This window comes from Cynoglossus semilaevis, chromosome 8, assembly GCF_000523025.1.
Source record: "Cynoglossus semilaevis isolate Cse_v1.0 chromosome 8, Cse_v1.0, whole genome shotgun sequence".
In the NCBI taxonomy this organism is placed as follows: domain Eukaryota; kingdom Metazoa; phylum Chordata; class Actinopteri; order Pleuronectiformes; family Cynoglossidae; genus Cynoglossus; species Cynoglossus semilaevis.
Window position 1 is genome coordinate 7,496,443 of NC_024314.1, and position 18,882 is coordinate 7,515,324.

At 42.1% G+C, this 18,882-nt stretch overlaps 2 protein-coding genes across 3 annotated transcripts in view; one reads left to right on the forward strand and one right to left on the reverse strand.

Moving 5' to 3' along the window:
- LOC103381862 (vesicle-fusing ATPase-like) overlaps window positions 1-18,882 on the forward strand; it is a 46,677-nt gene that overhangs the window by 17,569 nt on the left and 10,226 nt on the right. Inside the window, exon 22 of one of the 2 annotated variants that reach the window (XM_008314429.3) lies at window positions 363-935. The exons of the other annotated variant lie outside the window; for it this stretch is intronic. The gene's annotated coding sequence lies outside the window, so the exon portion shown is untranslated. Of the gene's footprint in view, window positions 1-362; window positions 936-18,882 lie in introns of those variants that run through there. 2 annotated transcript variants of the gene reach the window in all.
- On the reverse strand, window positions 666-13,888 carry wnt3 (wingless-type MMTV integration site family, member 3). Its single transcript, XM_025057500.1, has 3 exons — window positions 11,631-13,888; window positions 7,422-7,687; window positions 666-4,639 (listed from the first exon to the last, which is right to left on the reverse strand). The coding sequence occupies exons 1-3, from the start codon at window positions 11,935-11,937 to the stop codon at window positions 4,160-4,162; spliced, it is 1,053 nt and encodes a 350-aa protein (XP_024913268.1). The 5' UTR covers window positions 11,938-13,888; the 3' UTR covers window positions 666-4,159.

Genomic DNA, 18,882 nt, shown 5'->3' on the forward strand with positions numbered 1-18,882 from the left:
AAAGAACTGTTAAGTTGTTGCTCAGCTGCAGCAGATATTGAATGTTCTCTGCTGTAGGTCAGAGGTGTTTGTGTGGTGGTGATGACTTCTGTAATCACAGAAATCAAACCACTCTCTGTGGCATTTTTACAAAATAGAATTAAAATTAATAAGGGAGTCATTATTCTCCTATATCTCACTTGTTGTGTTGTAAATCAGCGGTGAATACCTGGCACGGACGCCTTAATCCTGATAACAGCATCGGAGATTTATGATAGTGTTGTGCCTAAAAATAGGTCAACAGGACAGGTGTTCTCATGTGGCGGCATGTCTCCCCTGCCTGCCTGTCTCCTCTCACATTTATTTGTCTCCTCCTCACTCAGTTGCCGAGAAACCAAAGCCAGAATGAAGAGTGGAGGAAGTGAGCCAGAGGTGGCTTCCATCTCTCTGTACGTCCTTCACTTTTCGTCATTGAAGTTCTATGAGCCTCTGTTGTCACTGCAGGTTTGTGCAGAGACAGACGACCATATGCCAACCACTGTCTCCTCCTTTCCAGCGCTGGTGTAAAATAAGAAAAATGAACGGTGTTTGGTATCTGTATATATTGATTTCCCTGCAGCACTCTAGTAAGATTTTTATATATTAAGAGCGAAGGGCCTGCCTGCAGAAACACTAATCATCATTACTGTTGACTGTTGATTTAGATCCCGTTTGCTTGTGAGCACAAGTTTTGTTCTTATCATTCCGACTCATGGAGGATGCTCGTCTAAAGATTTCTCGTCATCGTTATCCGCTGATTTCCGAGAATTTCATCATAATGATAATAATTCCAGTCTAACATGGTCATAAATTCAGTGATCACCAATCATTCTAATGGAAGTTAACCTCTATAAGCATCCTGGCGTCTGAAGATGCACACTTAATCTCACAAATAAAGACTTTTTTCCAATCCTCCACTACATCTGTGTTTATCTGTCACTCTGTGAAAGTACAGAAAATCATTCTTTGGAGAGTATTACACTTGAACTGAATAAAAACATGTTTTTTTTCTTTAGTAATTTACTTTAGGCGGCGCACACACAAATGAAAGGATTTGTGTGTTTCTGTTCTTGATGTAAAATAATTTATGGAAAGTTTTCTTAGATGGTGGAAAACGGTCACGATTTTTGCCCCTTTAAAAACAGATAAAATCTCAGGGAGCCCAAGCACAAAGGCTAAAGAGTCTCATGTGAAAAAAAGTCATCGTTCTTGTCCTATTGTTTGACAAATAGATGTTGAAAAGGAATGACCAAATTAAAGGTTTCAGTTTCTTCAGAATTACAAAACGAAAACTATCATCATTTGTTGCTACTAAAGTTGTATGTGAGTTGTCTGTGGGGTGTAAATAAGTAAAGAAGTCACAGGACACTTTGGTTGTTCAAATATATAATCTTAGCTCAGTCATACAGATATATACATTGTATAATAAATAATATTTATAAAAACATAACATTTACGATTATAAAATAAAAAGGGAATTATTCACTTTAAAACATCTGTACAAAACTTTGGATATAGCGGGGTAGAAGTCACGGGTCGTGGGGCCATGGAGGGAACCAAACACAGGATGTAGATGGATCCAAGGTGGAAGGAAGACTTTGGGGGGAAAGGAGAAGGGCTGCGTAGAAGGTGACGCAAATGCTAAGTTATGTCACACACAGAGAGGAGTACTTTTACTGGGTAACTTGTGTTTGTGCTGCTGAATATAATTAATAGGAAGACGGTGGGACTGTCAGAACATGTGTAGAAACCAGTGTTGTAAAAGAAAAAAAAAACAGCCACATCCATCCATCCATCCATCCATCCATCCATCCATCCATCTCTCCACTTCTGTCACTAGCAGCCATCATGCTTAGACAAACATCAACATCTCACACAGCTGTTTTCACGTTTTCAGGATCAGGAATCAAGAGTTGTTCAACATGAGTTGTTCACTAACCCTCCAAAATTCCAACTATATTTTACCTGAAGTATATTTTATAGCACTGTTAAAAAAGATTCAACTGAAGCTGACATCCGTGTCAAAAAAAAAAAAAAAAAAACAACCAAAAAAACACTTTATTAGAGAAAAAGACTTGAAAAAGAAATGATTAAATAGCTCAACTAGCTACCCAAAGAAGGATTTTAGTGTTTGCTCCCTAATTTTTAATCTCTTTTTTATCTTTATATGTGGTCCTGCAAAGAGTTCTTGTGGCTGTTTCTGTGTAACAGCTTAGAATACTGACTTAAATAATAGGAATTTTCCCAAAAGATGCCTGATTTTAGAAGATTCAGTGCTGACAAGAGCTAGATAGATAGATTAATAAAGCTTTTTTTTTATTTATTTTTGAAGACATACATTTTGGATAAGAAAAACAAATTCTAACCTGAATTTTAACATTCAGTGTAAGATGGAAAGAAGTTTGATATAAACAAAGTTTTGGCTCTCTTTAGAAAAAGTAGCAATATCAAATATTTGTTAACTCATTTTTATTTGTAACTTGAATATTACCACAGAGTATAAAATTAGATTTCCAGATTTTTTTATGTATCTCTGAACTTTTTCTGTAAATATTTTGTCAATTTAAGCTCAAAACAAAAGTTGGTCAAACCAGGACTGGCTGCAAAAGCATTGACCATCTTATTGGCTTTAATCAGTGATAATTATATCTACTGTATCTACTTCATTTAATCTTCCTCAGTCTGCAGGACAGTGTACTTGAAATTATAGTCACTCATTGAAACATGGTAGTTAAAGTATAATATAAGGTGTAAGAGGAGAAATTTGACTCTTAAGAACAATGCGCTAATGCTACCTAAACAGTAGGAATGTTTTGGGTTGCACTGACAAGACTAAAAGGTTAATAAATCAGACTTCCATGTCTAATGGAGAGAAAATATGGAGAGAATGACAGAAGGAAGGTTCTAGTCTGCACTCTGGTTTCCACATGTCATCACATGTCCCCCTTCATTTTTATTACTGTGATAAAAGCAAAGATTTGCTTCCATTTGGACCTGACGACTGCGTGAAGCATTAGATAAAAACTACTTTGCTCACTTTAGTCTCAAAACCCAGGACGAACGCAGAACGTGCCAAGACTCGACCCCAGTCTGATGTAAACGTGTATAGATGAAACACCGTAAATTATCTCCTCCTCGCTTGTGCTATTCCTGCACCGTGTTTGGTGGTTGTGGCGACCGCAAGGCTCTCCGAAGTGAATTAAGTCATAACGTGTTGCGTCACATTTGTGGAAAACCATGAGCAATCAACAGGTTGATCGGCCTCGCAAAGCGAGCATTTCTGCAGAACTGTGTTACTCGTAACTGTGGGCTCATATTTTTTTTACCGCTGAGGATTATGTCTGACTGAATAGTGCATACAAATACATGTGTAGGGTTGTTGTGGAACGAGCATGTGGTTCGCACACATGCTCCCGCTCGCATACCTCCACTCCCAGCCTATTGGTAATATGTCAGAAATGCAAGATATAAAATCAGGCTGTAGCGTATATCTTCTGGGCTTCCCAGTCGACTGGTGCAGCAGAGTTGGTCAGCAGGGAGGAGTGAAAAACAAAAACTGAGAAAGTCATCAGCTCAGTAGTCTTAGTTCAGTTCAGTAGTCACAAAGTGATAGTTTCCTGGAGGGTTGGTGGCTGCCAACGTGTTCAGTATCACTTAAAGGTTGGTTTAGTTAAAAAAGAAGAAACAAAAATCAATAAAAACAGCCCAGACTGGCCAGAGACGTGAGGTGTTAGTTTACTCAAAAAGCAAAGAGTCTGAAAGTTTGTGTTTTACTGCATTAATCTCACAGGTAAAAAGTTGTTACGGAACACGCCACGAGATGTGTTGGTGGCATGAAGTGGGGAAATAAATAAAGACAAGGGGGCAGGAAAAGGGGTTGGGGTTGTGGCCCAAGGCAGCAGGGAGAAGAATCACCACTTAAACTTCTTCCAATCAGAGCAGACTTTTCTAAGCAGGTCTGGTAAAAACTGTGATATGAAAAATGGATTCTACAGAAGTGAGCTCAGTCAGTCAGAGCTCAGTCATCTCCCGATGAGTGTGTTTATGTAAATGTGTGGAGAGACGGAGTGAAGGGGTCAGTGAGTGGGCAGCACTTGCAGTCCGGCATTCAGTTTGTCTAAAGTCCCAAGCCTCTTTGGGTTCACTTACACGTGTGCACGTCATACACGCGCACGCACTCCTGACAGCTGACGTAGCAGCACCAGTGGAAGATGCAGTGACACTTCTCTTTGCGTTTCTCAGTCCGGGTGTTGTGGCCGCGGCCGCAGCACAGCAGGTCACAGCCCTCAATGCCGTGCGACGACACGTTGCAGACACGGTCACGCGTCCCAAAGGAGCCCGTCTCCTGGTTGGGCTCACAGAAATTTGGCGAGCCCTCGTAGTAGACCAGGTCACGCTCGGTGGGGTGTTTGAAGAAGGCGTATTTGACTCGAAGCGTCTCCACCCAGCCTCGGGACTCCCGGTGCTTCTCCACCACCATCTCTGAGGCGCTGTCGTACTTGTCCTTCAGGTAGTCACCCAGCATGCGGAAGTCGGGTTGCGCCCACCAACATGTTTTCACCTCACAGCTCCCTGAGAGACCATGACACTTGCAGCGAAGATGCATGTGGTCCAGGATGGTCTGAGAAACACAAAGAACACAATCGAAATCTGTTATGGCCTTCAATGTTTTAGGTTCTATGAAATCCTAGAAAAAATCTTTACTTGTGGCATGACCAAACTTTTTTTCACGTGTCCTATATTTAAATCTTTAACAGAGAATTCATTCCTTGTAGAATTCTAAGGGTCACAACCTGCTACTTTGTCTGGTCTGCGGACTGAAATCCAGTTTCTTTTACATAAATGTTCTTTTGGTTTTGTGAAAAGAACTGTTTTCACTCCATCCTATTCTTTTGAAAAGAACTTCATTTCTAGTCATTTGTAGTACAAGGTCTAAGTAGATCTTTGTTAGAAACACCTCATGACTGAAGAGCACCTTTATCTCCAAACTACTGAGCTACCGTCACTCAAATGCAACTGATAAGACTAATCACATTAGGTATCACTGCTCTGTGATGTCTGATGATCTTCAGGAGTCCATGGAACCTCCTAGATACTGTTGGAAACATCGCAACTGGTCATGCTTCTCAGGTCACTGGGGTCATGAAAGGAGCAAAACCTTCAACTCTGCCAGTCCCCACCGTGCTCTTGATGAAATCTGCTAGTAGCACGTTCTCAGGCAATTCAGTAAATGCATTAACCAAACCGCTAAAGATTTCACAGATCGGGCCAAGAAAAACAAACATGCCACTGGCTGCAATTCATTTAAGTGTCATGCAGCTGTGAAGAACAGAGAGCCTGCGCCGTTGCTAATCTCTCTGAAGTTACTGACTCATATCAAGAGTTTGTCGCCTCAGGCCACATTTTACCTTAGGTTTTTATTTGTTTATGCTTTAATTTAAACCGCTATATTTAGGCGCAGAATTCCCCCAGATTGGGCGGAAGGCAGGTGGCTGTGGCACCTCTGGGTGAGGACGAGCAGGGGGAGGGAGCGGGGTGCACGCCTGCATTAGTGACATCACACTGTGAGGCATGTCATGCCAACATCAAGTCACAGAGGCCCCTAGGGCTCAATAATGGAGTGTGAGACGGCCAGGTGGAGACGAGACTCCACTCCTGACACTGCTGCTGTTCACTTAGCTCCTGTGGTCTCCTTGACTGCTCCTGTGTACTCAGATCAAAGCCCTGCCTTGTTGCCGTGTGGTCCCTCCATTTGCCCTTCAGCGAGCAGCCAGGGAGCTTATTTTCTCCTAGTGGTGACAGCAGTCAGTGATGTTTTAAGTCTGGGTTGATTTCCTTCTTTGTGCCCCCTCCTACGTCCCTCCTTCTCCTGCTCCTTGAACCAGCTTGGTAATTTGACTGTCGGGTTTTTTTGTTGTTGTTGTTGTTGTTTTCTTTTTGATTGGGATGCAGGGCACGAAAGGCAAAGATGTGGAGAGCGGGGGCAAAGCATGGTTGAGGGTGTTGTTAAGATTAGTTATTAAGCAGTCATTCAAAGTCAAGTGCTCATTTTCAGGTGAAAGCTAAGTCAAACAGCCAGTTCCTCACCTGTCACATGACACAATCAGTAATCCTCAGGGGACTGTGACAAATCCACTACATCTGTGATGCAGTTTGATCCTCAGCCAACTTTTTTTCACCTTTTGCTGCAGTTTATAACACGGCACTGCGCTGAGATTGTCCAACTGCTGTGATGTATCACTGTGCTGAAGAGAACAACCAGCTGACTGCACAGAATGTACACAACGGCCGAGGCTGCGTTTATCCTGCAGAGTCGGTTAAAGACACCCAGAACATCTTGTAAATGTTAAAACCGCAACTGTCAGCTGAGTTTAGTCTTGTTGTATCTGATATGTACACTATCTGAACAAAAGTATGTAGGATCCCTCTGCGTTTACCTCCATTTAGTTTGAGCTCAGTTTTATTTTTAGTCAAGTGAAGTCATTATTTGATGAGGACCATTTCCTGTCTTCACACCAGTGTCCCTGGACACACGGCTGGAATCATTAGGAATGGGTTTTCCACTGAGAGAGAAGAACTTGACAAGCCCACACAGATCCTTGACCTTTCGAGTGTATATACGTATGTATAGGTATATATATATACACGTATATATATAGACAGTGGGAACTTGAGATACGAGCTACCGGAAGTACCAGTTTTCCAAATTATGACTAAGCAACTTTTGCAAGATTTTCCTTGTGATACGAGAAAACATCGAGTCATGAGTGCTCAACCGAGATCCATTTCTACTCAACACTGTCGCACTGTCTCGCTCACTCTCCATTGCTAATTATTAGTATATTTCTGGGTGGCTGGAATGAATGAATTGGTGTTTAATTATTTTTAATGTGGCAAATGTAATTGAGAATGTGTAATGTGTGGATCGACATACGAGTGCTGATGTGGAACGGATTAAACTTGTATCTTGAAGCTCTGTTGTATATGTGTGTGTGTGTGTGTGTGTGTGTGGTCCTAATGAGGGTGTCACTAGTACAGGGTTGAAAAACAGTTCAAATGAAAAAACTGCAGCTGTTGAAAATCTAAAACCATTTCCAATCATCCAGTTTTCTGTCCAGGTTTATGTTTAGCTTAGTCTATAATCAACACCGCCTTCCAGCAATAAGGATTTAGCCTCTTAGCTTTGAAATAAAGAGCAAATGTGCAGCTATTTTGAACTTGTAAGTTTACCAAACTTTAAAAAAAGGAAAATTCCATAGGGGTCTGCAGTAATCCATATACTGGTTAATGTGGCCCATGTAATGGCATGTCAAACCCTTGATCAGTTCCATGGACCAAAAACACAAAGTAAAACAAAAATTTGTACACAAATATGCAAAAGAAACCCTTCCCAACCCATTTACCGTGCGTCCCGCTTCGTTGTTGTGCCGGTTCATTGCTGAGCGAGCATCAGGTCGGTTCTCCCTGGCATCAGCAAACTCTCTGGACACCAGCACCCCAAACTCGGCATCTTCGCTGCAGCCACCCCACTTCCAGCCCTCCCCAGGAGGTCCCTTGTGGTGGGAGTCACAGCCGCACATGGTGGACGTTCCCTCGGCGCAGGAACGTGTCACTGCGAATGCCACTCCTGCTGAGGCTATGGCGTGGACAAACGCTGACTCCCTGGTAGCTGAGAGGGACAGGTGAAGACAGGAAGAAAAAGGGAGAGAAATGGGGAGTGTGTCAGTTTCGTGTTCAACATGCACAACCCAATCTGTACTGCTGCCATCATCCAGACAGAAGCAGTGAAAGGAGTCGCTCCGGGCGATAGCCTTTTAACATTTCAGCTCTGAGAAGGCATTTATGTGCCTGTGAAGGCATACCTCCGAATGATACTTTACAGTATGAAATGAGATGATGTTTACTCATCACCGTTGATGAGCAAACATCACACACACACACAGGGCACATGAAGGTGCCTTAAAGCAGTGACATCAGCCTTTTGTAGCTGTGTCAGAGGGCCTTAATGCTCAGTGGGATCTTAGTGACCTCCTGTCATCCCTGAGGTGTGCTGCTTTGCATCTGGATTGTGTTTCAGGAATGTTGTCCCCTCCTACCCACCTCCACTCCAACCCACACACCCACCTTTCCCTGTTCAGAGCCTAAGGCCTCCTGGTGAAACCTAGCAGTGTGTCGGTCTGCTTTTTTTACACTGAGGGATGGAGTTACACTTCCTTTGAAGGCAACAGCTTATTATGTAACCAGACACCATTGTTTCACAATCACAGCACACTTACTGTAGCTCACCTATTACACTGTGCTAGGTCTGTTACAGACATGCAAACACACACGCTCACACAGGTTCACACAGCCAGGACTCTGATGTCACTTCTTTGGATTTGTGTATTTCACAAGTTAAGATAAAAAAATATCATTTGTTCCTTGGTTTTGTGGTGACTTCATGTCTAATTGACATCTGTTTCATCATTTAAGTTAAAGAAAGCTACAACCTCGTAAGAAAACAGCCATTATTAGCTGGTATAGCAAAACACACACCAGTATGTTCATAACCATTACTGAGCTCAGGTCTTTGACACTATATAACCTGACCCAGAGCCACAGGTTTGATTGGTTTGGTTCTTATTTCTTACCAGGACCTGTAGTCCTTTTTACCCAATTAAACCACTGTGAACGCAACAAATATAAACAGGCACACACAAACAGAGGGATAAAAACGGCTCTGACTGACATTTATTATTTGTTCAAACACGACCAGAAAATGGTGTTTGTATTTTTGAGACCGCAGCCGATGGTTAAAGCCAGAAAATTCCTCAGCAGCTCTGCTGCCAAGCAGGCCGCAGAAGCCACAGATAAGAAATTTACTCATGTGTTTTTTTGTAAATACTACAGTCCCTAACCACTGTTTATTTGACTCATAATGTAATATAATTTAAAGCTATATACAATGTGGAACAAAAGCCTCGGGCCACTGTGTTGCTTTGGCAACATTTGATCGACCAGGGAAAACAGGTCTGGCTATTAAGATACGTAGAGGATATGACGGCTGTGTGTTTCAACAGACTCCTCAGTCAAGAGTCAGAATTTATTTTAGAGACTGTCCAAACCTTTCTAAAACAATTCTGTGTTATTCTTGAGTAGGCCATAACCAGCGCTTCTCAGTGTTCTTGCTTTAAAGTTGTAGTATGTAGAATTGTTCTCCTGAATAAACTATAGAATAAATCACAAAAATATAATTCTTCTTATATCTTAGGTTTATTATAAAGAATGTGACGACTGATTCTGCAATGCTTTATATTTGTTTGAGGTTGATTTTTTTCAGTATAAGTCTAGGGTTGTTTTTGTTTTTAATTGGCTGATTTTTTTTTCTCAGTGTGACTTACTGATTGATTAAAGATAAATAAAACAAACGAAATGTAACAGAAGAACTTCAGAAGAACGCAAACATACATGGTCATCTGACAGGATGATACACTGTTTGGTCTGATTTCTCTTCATTTTGAAAGTTTCTTCAAACTGCCTCACTGTTGGCAGAAAAGCATCTTAAAGGATACAGAGTGTTTTTTTAAACACGATAGGAAAAAGTGAGTTTTTGAGCAGCCTGATTAGCTTAGCTTCAGAGGAGACTGGTGGCCAGAGTGTGCAGTAAATGTCTAAACACACTTTATTGGATTATGAAGTGCAATTTAAACATCATTTTTATTTGGTACAATTTTCATTTTTGTGGTTTAATTTTAAAAAATGTTCTGTACTTTTAGCTGTTGTCTTTAGAAGCTCTTGGGTTTTGTGCATATTCCCATATCCCTATAAAATCTACCATGATTGAGGCCCTGATAATTGATTGTTATTATTGTGAATCTGAAACATTTAATCCTGAGGTGATCTCAGACTCTTGCTCATATTTATATCCAGGACTCACTTAAGCCTTAATAGTGGCTGCAGCAGGTAATCGATTTACTGATATCTGCTACAGTTTGTACACTGACCCCATTTATTTTGGGCTTCTGAGTGGTGATGAGTGGCTTGGTGAAGAATGGAAACTTCGAATTAAGTGTCTCGACCAGGGACACAGACAGAGCTGGCTCTGGAGTGTTTAAGTTCACCTCTTCTACTACAGAAATCACAACATGTTTTCACCTAGCCCCCTTGTTCACCTGCAGTTTTAGATGAGACATGAGACAGTTCTAAGGTTGGGCATCCCAGTTCACCCTGGCAGGACTAACTGGGTCCTTCACACCATGGTTCCTGGCTGTTAGCCAAGGCTAGCTCTGCTCCTGCTACCTGCTGGGCCCATCAATCCGCCTTTGTTTCCCTTGTGTCACACTGTATTATCTGCACAAAAGGCCCAGCGACTCACGCCCCCACAGCCCAGTTCTGCCCAGAGCTGGCATTCCCTAAACTCCCCAACTCCCTCCCCTCTCTGCCTCCAGCCACCCCCCACCAACACCCTCAGCTGAAATCCATTATGCACCACCTCCGACTACAGGACCTTCCTCTGCCACTAGAGACATCCACATCAACCACCACCTTTGCCAACTCACAGCTTAGGCATCAGCTGAAGCTGGTGGTTGGTATTTCTTGCCTCCCTAGACGGAGCACTTCCATGTATCATTCCTAATTCTTACATCCATCACTTCCCTGTCCTAAAGTGCACACCAAGGCAAGATTGGGAGAGATCCCCTTTCAGCCTGTTTTCAGCCTGACAGAGTCAAAAGGGCGTGTGAATGGGACGTTCGTGGGAGCTGGACTGTGTGAGGCGAGCACTGGTCTTCATGCACAGTAGGGGTTGAGCGGAGCCCCCCGGCCCTTTTCTATTGCCTGTAATCTCATTTGGCTTCCCCTCTCCCTTTTATTTGACTATGGAGCCTGGACCGTTCACACTGGCCATTTCTGCCCAGATTCATTCCCCTCTGACACACTGGGTAATTCATTTCCAATCAGCTGCCTCACTCGCAACACTCAGACCTCTACTTACCTTTATAATTAGGGATGGCAAATCCCAAAGCAGGACACCTGCACCTATTCTTCTGCCCTGACAGGTATAGTGGGACACTAAAAGGACAATTAGCGTGCTGTGTCTGAGAGTGCCTCACGGATGTGTCCACAATATCATCTGTACTTGTCTGGTTTTGTTGACGGATTTACCGTGTTGACCCTCTGTCCTGTATAAATGTGTAAACACTGTTGTGGAAGAAAAGGCGAAGGGACAACCCTGCCTCTGGAGAAAAATGTGAATGTTGATGGTGAAGGTGCAGTTGAAGGGGTTTAATGTGTCAGTGCTTGTACCTGCGCTCATTTCTCACTGCAGCCAGGAAAGGTGTATATTATTGTAATTGCTCAAGCTAGTCAGCAGAAGCTCAGAACACAGCAGTGCTCAGCCTTAGGGGAGAACAGTGGTAAGTGCTGTGTTTTGTATCAGCTTGCTATAGCCTCAGCTACACAGCCTTAGATTTTACAGTCAGGAGCTGTTTGGCATAGATACACTCAGATCATAATTTATTTCATTCTCAGAGCTCTGTTTCTTTTTCTTGGAGGGCACGTGTGTGCAACATTACAGAGTAGAGCAAATAAGCATTACTGCCACTTGTCTTTTTTTCTCGGAGCTGGACTTGTACCTTTATCTAAGACAGGACCAAAGATTGCCAGGTTGTCCTTGATGGTGGTGCAGTTCCATCTTCGCCCTCTGAACTGGTGTTGACATTCCTGGATCCCCAGCTTGACTCCTTCGGCGACACTGGGCATGATCTCGATGTAGTTGCGGCAGAAACGTAGCTGCTTGGGTACGAGACCCGGGATGGAGCCGCACAGAATTGGTTGGGAGCCCAGAGACGAGTACTGCTGCCCAAGGGCCAGGGACCTGTGAGGCCCAGAGAAAAAGAGAGAAGGCTTCATATTCAAGCATAAGAGTTTTATGCATAGCATGTCAATAAATACTGAAACCTAATTGATCCAGAAATGATTTAACACTTTTGATTGGTTGCTTGGGTTTCTGATTAATTAATGGATTTGTTGATTCAAGTTATATCCCAGATTATATATATAAGAAATAGACGTAACCATTTTTTGTTGTTTAAAATTTTGTTGTTTATTGACCTTAGAAAAGCTACTATTTTTCCTTTGGGGATAACTTTTTTTCAGTTGTCATTACATATGTATATATATCAGAAAACTGATAATACGATAATGTGAAAACCACAACATATATTCATACATATTTGGTGATTTAACATGTTCTAACTGCATTAACCCACAATATTTGACTGATAATTGACACAATTATTTTATACTACACTAATGCACTTTATTTATTACTATAAATATTTTGAAGGTCTATTGCAGTTTTCATATATTAATACACTGAAGAAATATTATCGTTTTTATTCAGTTTAATCATCATCATCATTCATCATCATCCTGTGAAAAGCCTCTACCACAGTCCAGGTCAGTGCACTGCGTGACTCTGACAGGAACCACTCTTGTATGTTTTAACTTCAACTGTTAGAACAACTCTGAGACAATACACTGATTGATACTCACGTGTAGTATTGACTTATCTGCCTAATGTCATTCACACTAGGAGATCCTGTTTATTTTGTCCCCTCTCTCTGCAGCAGTGGAGGCTGAAAGGCCCTCACTTCAGGGCAGGGATACAAGCTATTAGTTGTGACTTTTCAAAGTGTTCCCACTTGTTAGCATACACAGATCTGCTGATCTGAGAGACAAGACACAATAACCTGTCTTTGTGGTTTGGGAAAAGTCCCTTATACTGTTTCAAATATATGACAACACTTGCCCTTGTTGTTCCTTTGTTAATTAGTGGTTTGCCTGTGGAGCTGATGTTCTGGAGTGTATGTAGCACAAGAGAAAAAAACACAGGCTACGTCTCACCGTTGTGGCTCCTGCAGATTTGCCTTAGCAGGGAAATAATTGCTGCAGTGAGACAGCCAGGCTTGGCTGGTGATGCCAGTAACCATTATAGTTTCATTTGAGTCATTAATTTTAATTGCTTTCTCTTAAATAAAAGAAAGAGACAACATGTTTGCTGTGCCCTTGTTATTACATGCTTTTTTGTCATGACAAGCCTTAACAAAACTTTTTTGTTCCCTACGGAGGTTCAGGCATCTGTAGTAGGAGGTCAGATTTCTTGTTTATTTATTTTGGAGCAAACATAATGTCTTTAATAACTTAGTCAGTATGTACAGTATGGTGACAAAGACAAAACGTCACACCACTGTCGCACAGACGGGTAAACGCCCGGCTGGCGTCTGGAAGAACAACATGGCGCTACAAGCCATGGGAGAATTGCAGAGGGACAATTGACACAAAACAGATCAGAGCGCCACTCATGATGACCTCAGGACCCCCGCAGGGTGCAACCCAATCATAGCAACCGCTGACTCTGACAGATGAGTGCAGCGCAGCGCCCCACCCCAAAACAAAAGTCAAGCCATTGATGTCACAGGTAGAAAAAAAAACCCTTTAAGTTTCACAGAGCGTGCTCGTTTTTGCTCCATTCCAACAGCTTCTCCAAAGACCCTGTCCCCTCCCCCAGGACCCCTCCTCTGTACACTGTATTTGATCTCAGGTGATCATTGTTACAGCTGGCTCTGAGGGTTTAGAGTTTGCCAGAGGACCTTATACACTCAGACCTACGGCTAAGCTGCTTTGCTTTTTCAGCTGGTCCCATTTATGTACAGTCTGGTGATCACATGATCTGCTCTGAGTCACTCTGTGTTGTGAGCGTGAGTGTTCTCATTGACACTGATACACAACAAACAGCTCCCAGATCCTGAGGGATCACATTGTCAGACATCACGCATGAGGAGCAGAGTGTCACCGCTTATATCAAATGCACCCTGTGACATCACACACCTCTGCCCAGTAGTTCATCACAGGAGGAAAGGCTGAATGGATGCTTCCCTCTCTGGGCCCAGGCAGCTAATTGTAATTATTGGTTGCTGGATCGTTGACATGTCTGATGATTTTGGAGTTTGGATTTTATCATAAGTCAAATGGTGGTGGTTAATGCTGCTGCCTTATAGCAATATGATCATCAGCTGATTACCTGTGGTAACAGGTGGAGTTTGCATGTTCTCCATGAACGTGACTCTGAATGGTTGTTTGACTATATATGTGGCTCTCTCTTTGACTGATCAAATGTTTGGACCCATTTGTAATTATTTATATCCCTGCCTCTAAAAAGATGTCACTTTAGATTAAAAGCAACCTTTTTAGTTATAACCGCCTTCTACCATAAACCCTGTTACATAAACCTTTATTACAGATATAAAAGAAAACAAAGCATTAAAGATATAAAGGCACTTTCATTTCCAAACATTTTAGTCAAATGTTGATTGTGTTCATGAGGTTAATACTGTAACATAAAAATAATTGCATGCTCCTTTGGAAGCTAAGTCATTAATAAACAGGTTTGGGTTTAGTTTCTAACCAGTAGGTTTGGTCGACCCTGATGGAGAAAACAGATTCATTCCTGTCTCAGTCAACGCTGCTCATCAACCAACACTGGTCTTATTGTTGTTGTGACTTTAACCAGGTGAAGACACACCACATTAGCTCATGTGCCAGTTTCAGTCTCACCAGCACTGTGGAGTTTTAGTGTTGCTGACTTCACTCTGTCTGGTGACTAAGGACCCTAATTACACTGTCTGCTGGTTTAGTTACTGCCCATTCATTTCTCAGTGGTAGGATGGACCAGGGTCAAGAATGCCTTGCACAGAACTTGGATTTGAACACAGTAATAAAATCTCTCAGGTAATTAAAAGGAAACTCTTTCTCATTGACATTAAGGTAAAATTGCGTTCGGTCGAAGCTGCCGACCTTTAGTGACATTTCAGCCTCAGCAGTTCTCACGTGTGCTGCCTTCACCTACTGGTGAATCTGGGATTTCTGGTGGAATCAATTATCTAACCACATGGGACTTTGCGGTGGTCGTAGCATGTTTAGACTGCAGTCTGCGGATCTGCCAGCCTGTTTGTCTTTGTTTGCAAAGGATGTGCATCATTTCATCCATATGGACAGATGAGATGAAAGGAATATCTCTATGGAGAGGTGCTAATGAGAGTCTTAACCCTGCAGGGTTGTAAGGCGTATCCTGCAAACAGACACACACACGCAGACTGATGCATGTAGACCACATGTGTGCCACGCTGATCCCCTTATGTTCAGCCTCGCTTCTCGTAAGCCAGAAGCAACGTGTCTCAACCCAGTGAGGGAGCAGCAGCGGAGGCAGAGACCTCCGCAGAGGCAGAACGCCGGGGGAATCTGCTTCGGGGGATGAGACGAGCAGCAGAGCGGCAGTGAACAGCGGGGCTTGGCAGGTGCAGGCCCAGGCAGGTCCTTGTGGGGCCTCTGCTGGCCTGCGGGGAGTTTATGGCTTGGTCTGGGTTTTTTCTCACTACCTTAAACTTTCCTGATGTGTCATGTAGCAGGAGCATGATGGGCCACTTCAGCCACAAAAATGCAGAAGAGGAAAAAGCAATTGCACCACACACCGTGTGGAAATCCATTCAATTAGGACTAAAACGAATGTTGGCAATAACAAAAACATTGTAGCCCTCTTTGCCTCAACCACTCCCAGTGGTTTAAAATCATTGATGGAGATCTGCACTGCCAGGACAGACAAGTTTACTTACACCAGTTTCTTTGTTACATCTTGTTTTTGTTTTGTCGGTGACTCAGGAGGTGAGTCAAAGAATCTTGTACTGTCAGAAATAAGAAGCAGCTGCTAATGTGGGAGGTCTGCATTACAGGGGTCAGTGTGTAGCACATGTCGGTGCACACGAGGGCTCACACTGTGTGACAGCCACTCATGTCCAGAGGCACAAACAGCACCAGGTGAACCTCTGAACCTGGTTAGGAGACACATGACACATGTCCTCACTGCTGTCAGCAGGAGAGACTGTGGACGAGTCTGAAGGACATGAGGTTGAACCTGAGAGTTGGTCTGTGTGCTTCGTTAGGGTCATTAGTCGTCTACCTCGTTACAGTGAAGTGGTGTCTCTCAGGGACGACAGAGAACCTTCACAGACGACCAGACTGCTTCTAGTACATTTAGATGAAGGTGAAGTTTCATGCTGTGGTTAATTCTTTTCAAATGATGTCTGGTTTCAAATGTTTTTTTCTCAGGTTATCCTGAGAGCATGCGGCTGTCAGTCCTCAAAGAGCTGTAATGTGAATGTGTATAATACACACATTCAGCAGCAGTTTCCACCCTTAGCACTGAGTCACATACCTGTCTTTTGTAGCTAAAGAACTGACGATAAAGAAATATCTGGAAAATAAATCCATCCTTTCTTGCAAGGACTTGTTTGTGATGACCTGACCTTTGACCTGTCATGTTTATTATCGCCATTTGGCTTCTTCTAAACCCAGTACACACAGATATTGAAAGACCTGCCTGAGGTTGGAGAAATGCACTTGAACATTAGGACAAAATAATTGAACGTGTTTTGTTTCTGTTTTAGACCTGGTCAGTGAATATGACCTGTTACTTTGTTTTCACACTGTTGCTTCCTTCTATTATTATTATTACCATTATTATTAACTGCTGTATCCCTAAAATACAAATACACTACATATATACATTAACTTAATTTAGGATGCTTCACTGTAATAAAAAAAAACTCTTATAAAAATAAATGTACAATTTTCCAATGAAAATGTATATCTAAGATTGAAAAAAACAAAAATTAAAAAATATCAATCATTTTGGAAACAATTTCCTCTTTTAAAATAGTTCAATTGTTTGATTTTTGAAGTTTACTATTTAGTAATTGTGTTCTTTATTTATTTATTTTTAAATTAATACCATGTCCCTGCCAGTGTAGTAGTTAGTTAATTCACTGTACTATGACTTGTGCAGTCATTCTGGTCATCATCATATGTCTTTGTATTGATTCATAGTACTTTCAGAGGCTCCTTTTCTCTTGGAAGCAATACATGAAATATATTTAAAACAAACTTTTAGATGTGATGAAAAGTCTGTCGCTGGCAGGTGAAGCCGCTGTGGTTACTTTGTTTCGGCTACACTCGTCCTCCGTCAGGACAGGTTAGAGGAACTGGGAGTTAATTCCACGTTTGCAGGGGTTCAACATGGAATTATGAAATGGCAAAGGAAGTCGCTATTTGTGAATCATAAAGGAAAGGAGGATGATGAGAGATTCGTCTATACAGTTTTCCTTAGGCACTGTTCACAGACTGCTATAAACCCACGTAGCCTACATGAAGCACACAGTATTGCCTGTACTTGTTGCCTTTGTGCTTTCACCGTGTTCTGTGTGCACCTGTGTGCACTCTTCACAACGGCCTTGGGTTCTGTATCTGGGTTTGTGCTGCTGTGACGGAACATGCTGAAAACTGTTGATGATATCAGTTTTTATTTTGCTTAATCACACACCAGTTCACTCTCCAGACTCAAGACGTTTCATTCTGCACCATACAAAGTGGATATAGAGAAAATCATTTTGGATCACTTTCCAGTTTTTATGAAATTCATATTTATCTTCAATTATTTGCCCCTGTTAATCACTTTTACGAGCTACACGTTATATACAGCACATATGGAAGCTCTAAATATTTACCTTAATTATTATTGATCATTATTTACAAATAAAAATAGAATTATAAATGTCACAAAAGTTCAGCGGCACATAAAAAAGTGTTGGAATTTACTCAATTAATTCCATGGAAAGGAGAAACGTTAGCCTGGAGTTCTTCTCCTACACTGTCTTTTATTGCAGTGAAAGACTAAAAATAGCATTTGCATTAAATTCAAAAGTCTACCTCTGATTTACCTCTATATATTCAAGCTACAGCTCAACCTGTCAGATTTGCCTGCGGGGGGCGTAATGTTGCTAAATGAAGCTCTATGAGAGAAGTCAAAGACATGCTCCGAAACAAAAAACCCCAACCATCAGAACCTCATTTAAAAATCTCACATTAGAATCTGCTGTCAGATAAAGACTCAAAACTGAGTAAGTGGGCCAAGCCCAGCCCCAGGATGGGACTTTCTCCTGGCAGAGGCTGGAATGCAGAGCTTCTGTCTGTGTGTGTTTTGTTTTTTTTGTCGTCTGTTTTTCTTTGGCACACTTTTGATTTGCAGTCTGGCTGATCAGATAAAAAACGACAGGACCCCTGAGAAATGTTTCAACCTGTTTTACCTTCCTCTGCTCAGTGGAAGGCAGTGTGCAGTTGGGACAAGGAGCCCCTGAAGTCACAGAAATCAAAACACGATGAGGGAAACCAAACAAAAAGTCTACAAAAACTGCCTGTGCGCTGAGTCTTGTTCCCTAGTCTGCCTCTAGGTGGACACCACAGAGTCCCAGCCGTTGTCTCGAGAGGACACAGCTGATGTGAATGAGTCGTGAAAGATTATGAATGAACCAAAAACATGATGCTACTCATTAGCGGCGTCTGGGCACCAGTGCCTGTGCTCTCTGTAGAATACTACCTATGTAAATCATAACTCAAAGTAGAAATCCTTTGTTGTACATCTGGAATTTCTTTAGCGTAACGTAATAAAAAAACAAAAACGCTTTTGTTTTGCTCGTGCTTGGAACTGGAGAAATATGCGATATCACATTGTTGGGCGCGAACCCAGTTTTTGAAGACTGCCAGTTGGCAGATACTTCTGCCAACTGGGGGTAATGATGCCCAGCTGCCTTGAGCTGTGGCTTCAGGTACTTTACTAAAACCTGCTGCTCCACAGACATATCTTGACTTTGTAGTTGTCTTTCATACCAGTGTGTCTGATGAGGTGTTGCTTTTGTGGTGCAGGGTGAAATGTTTTTTTGAGCCATTTTTTTTGAGTCATTAGGACATAAATACCAGGTTTTAAAAGTAACGTTG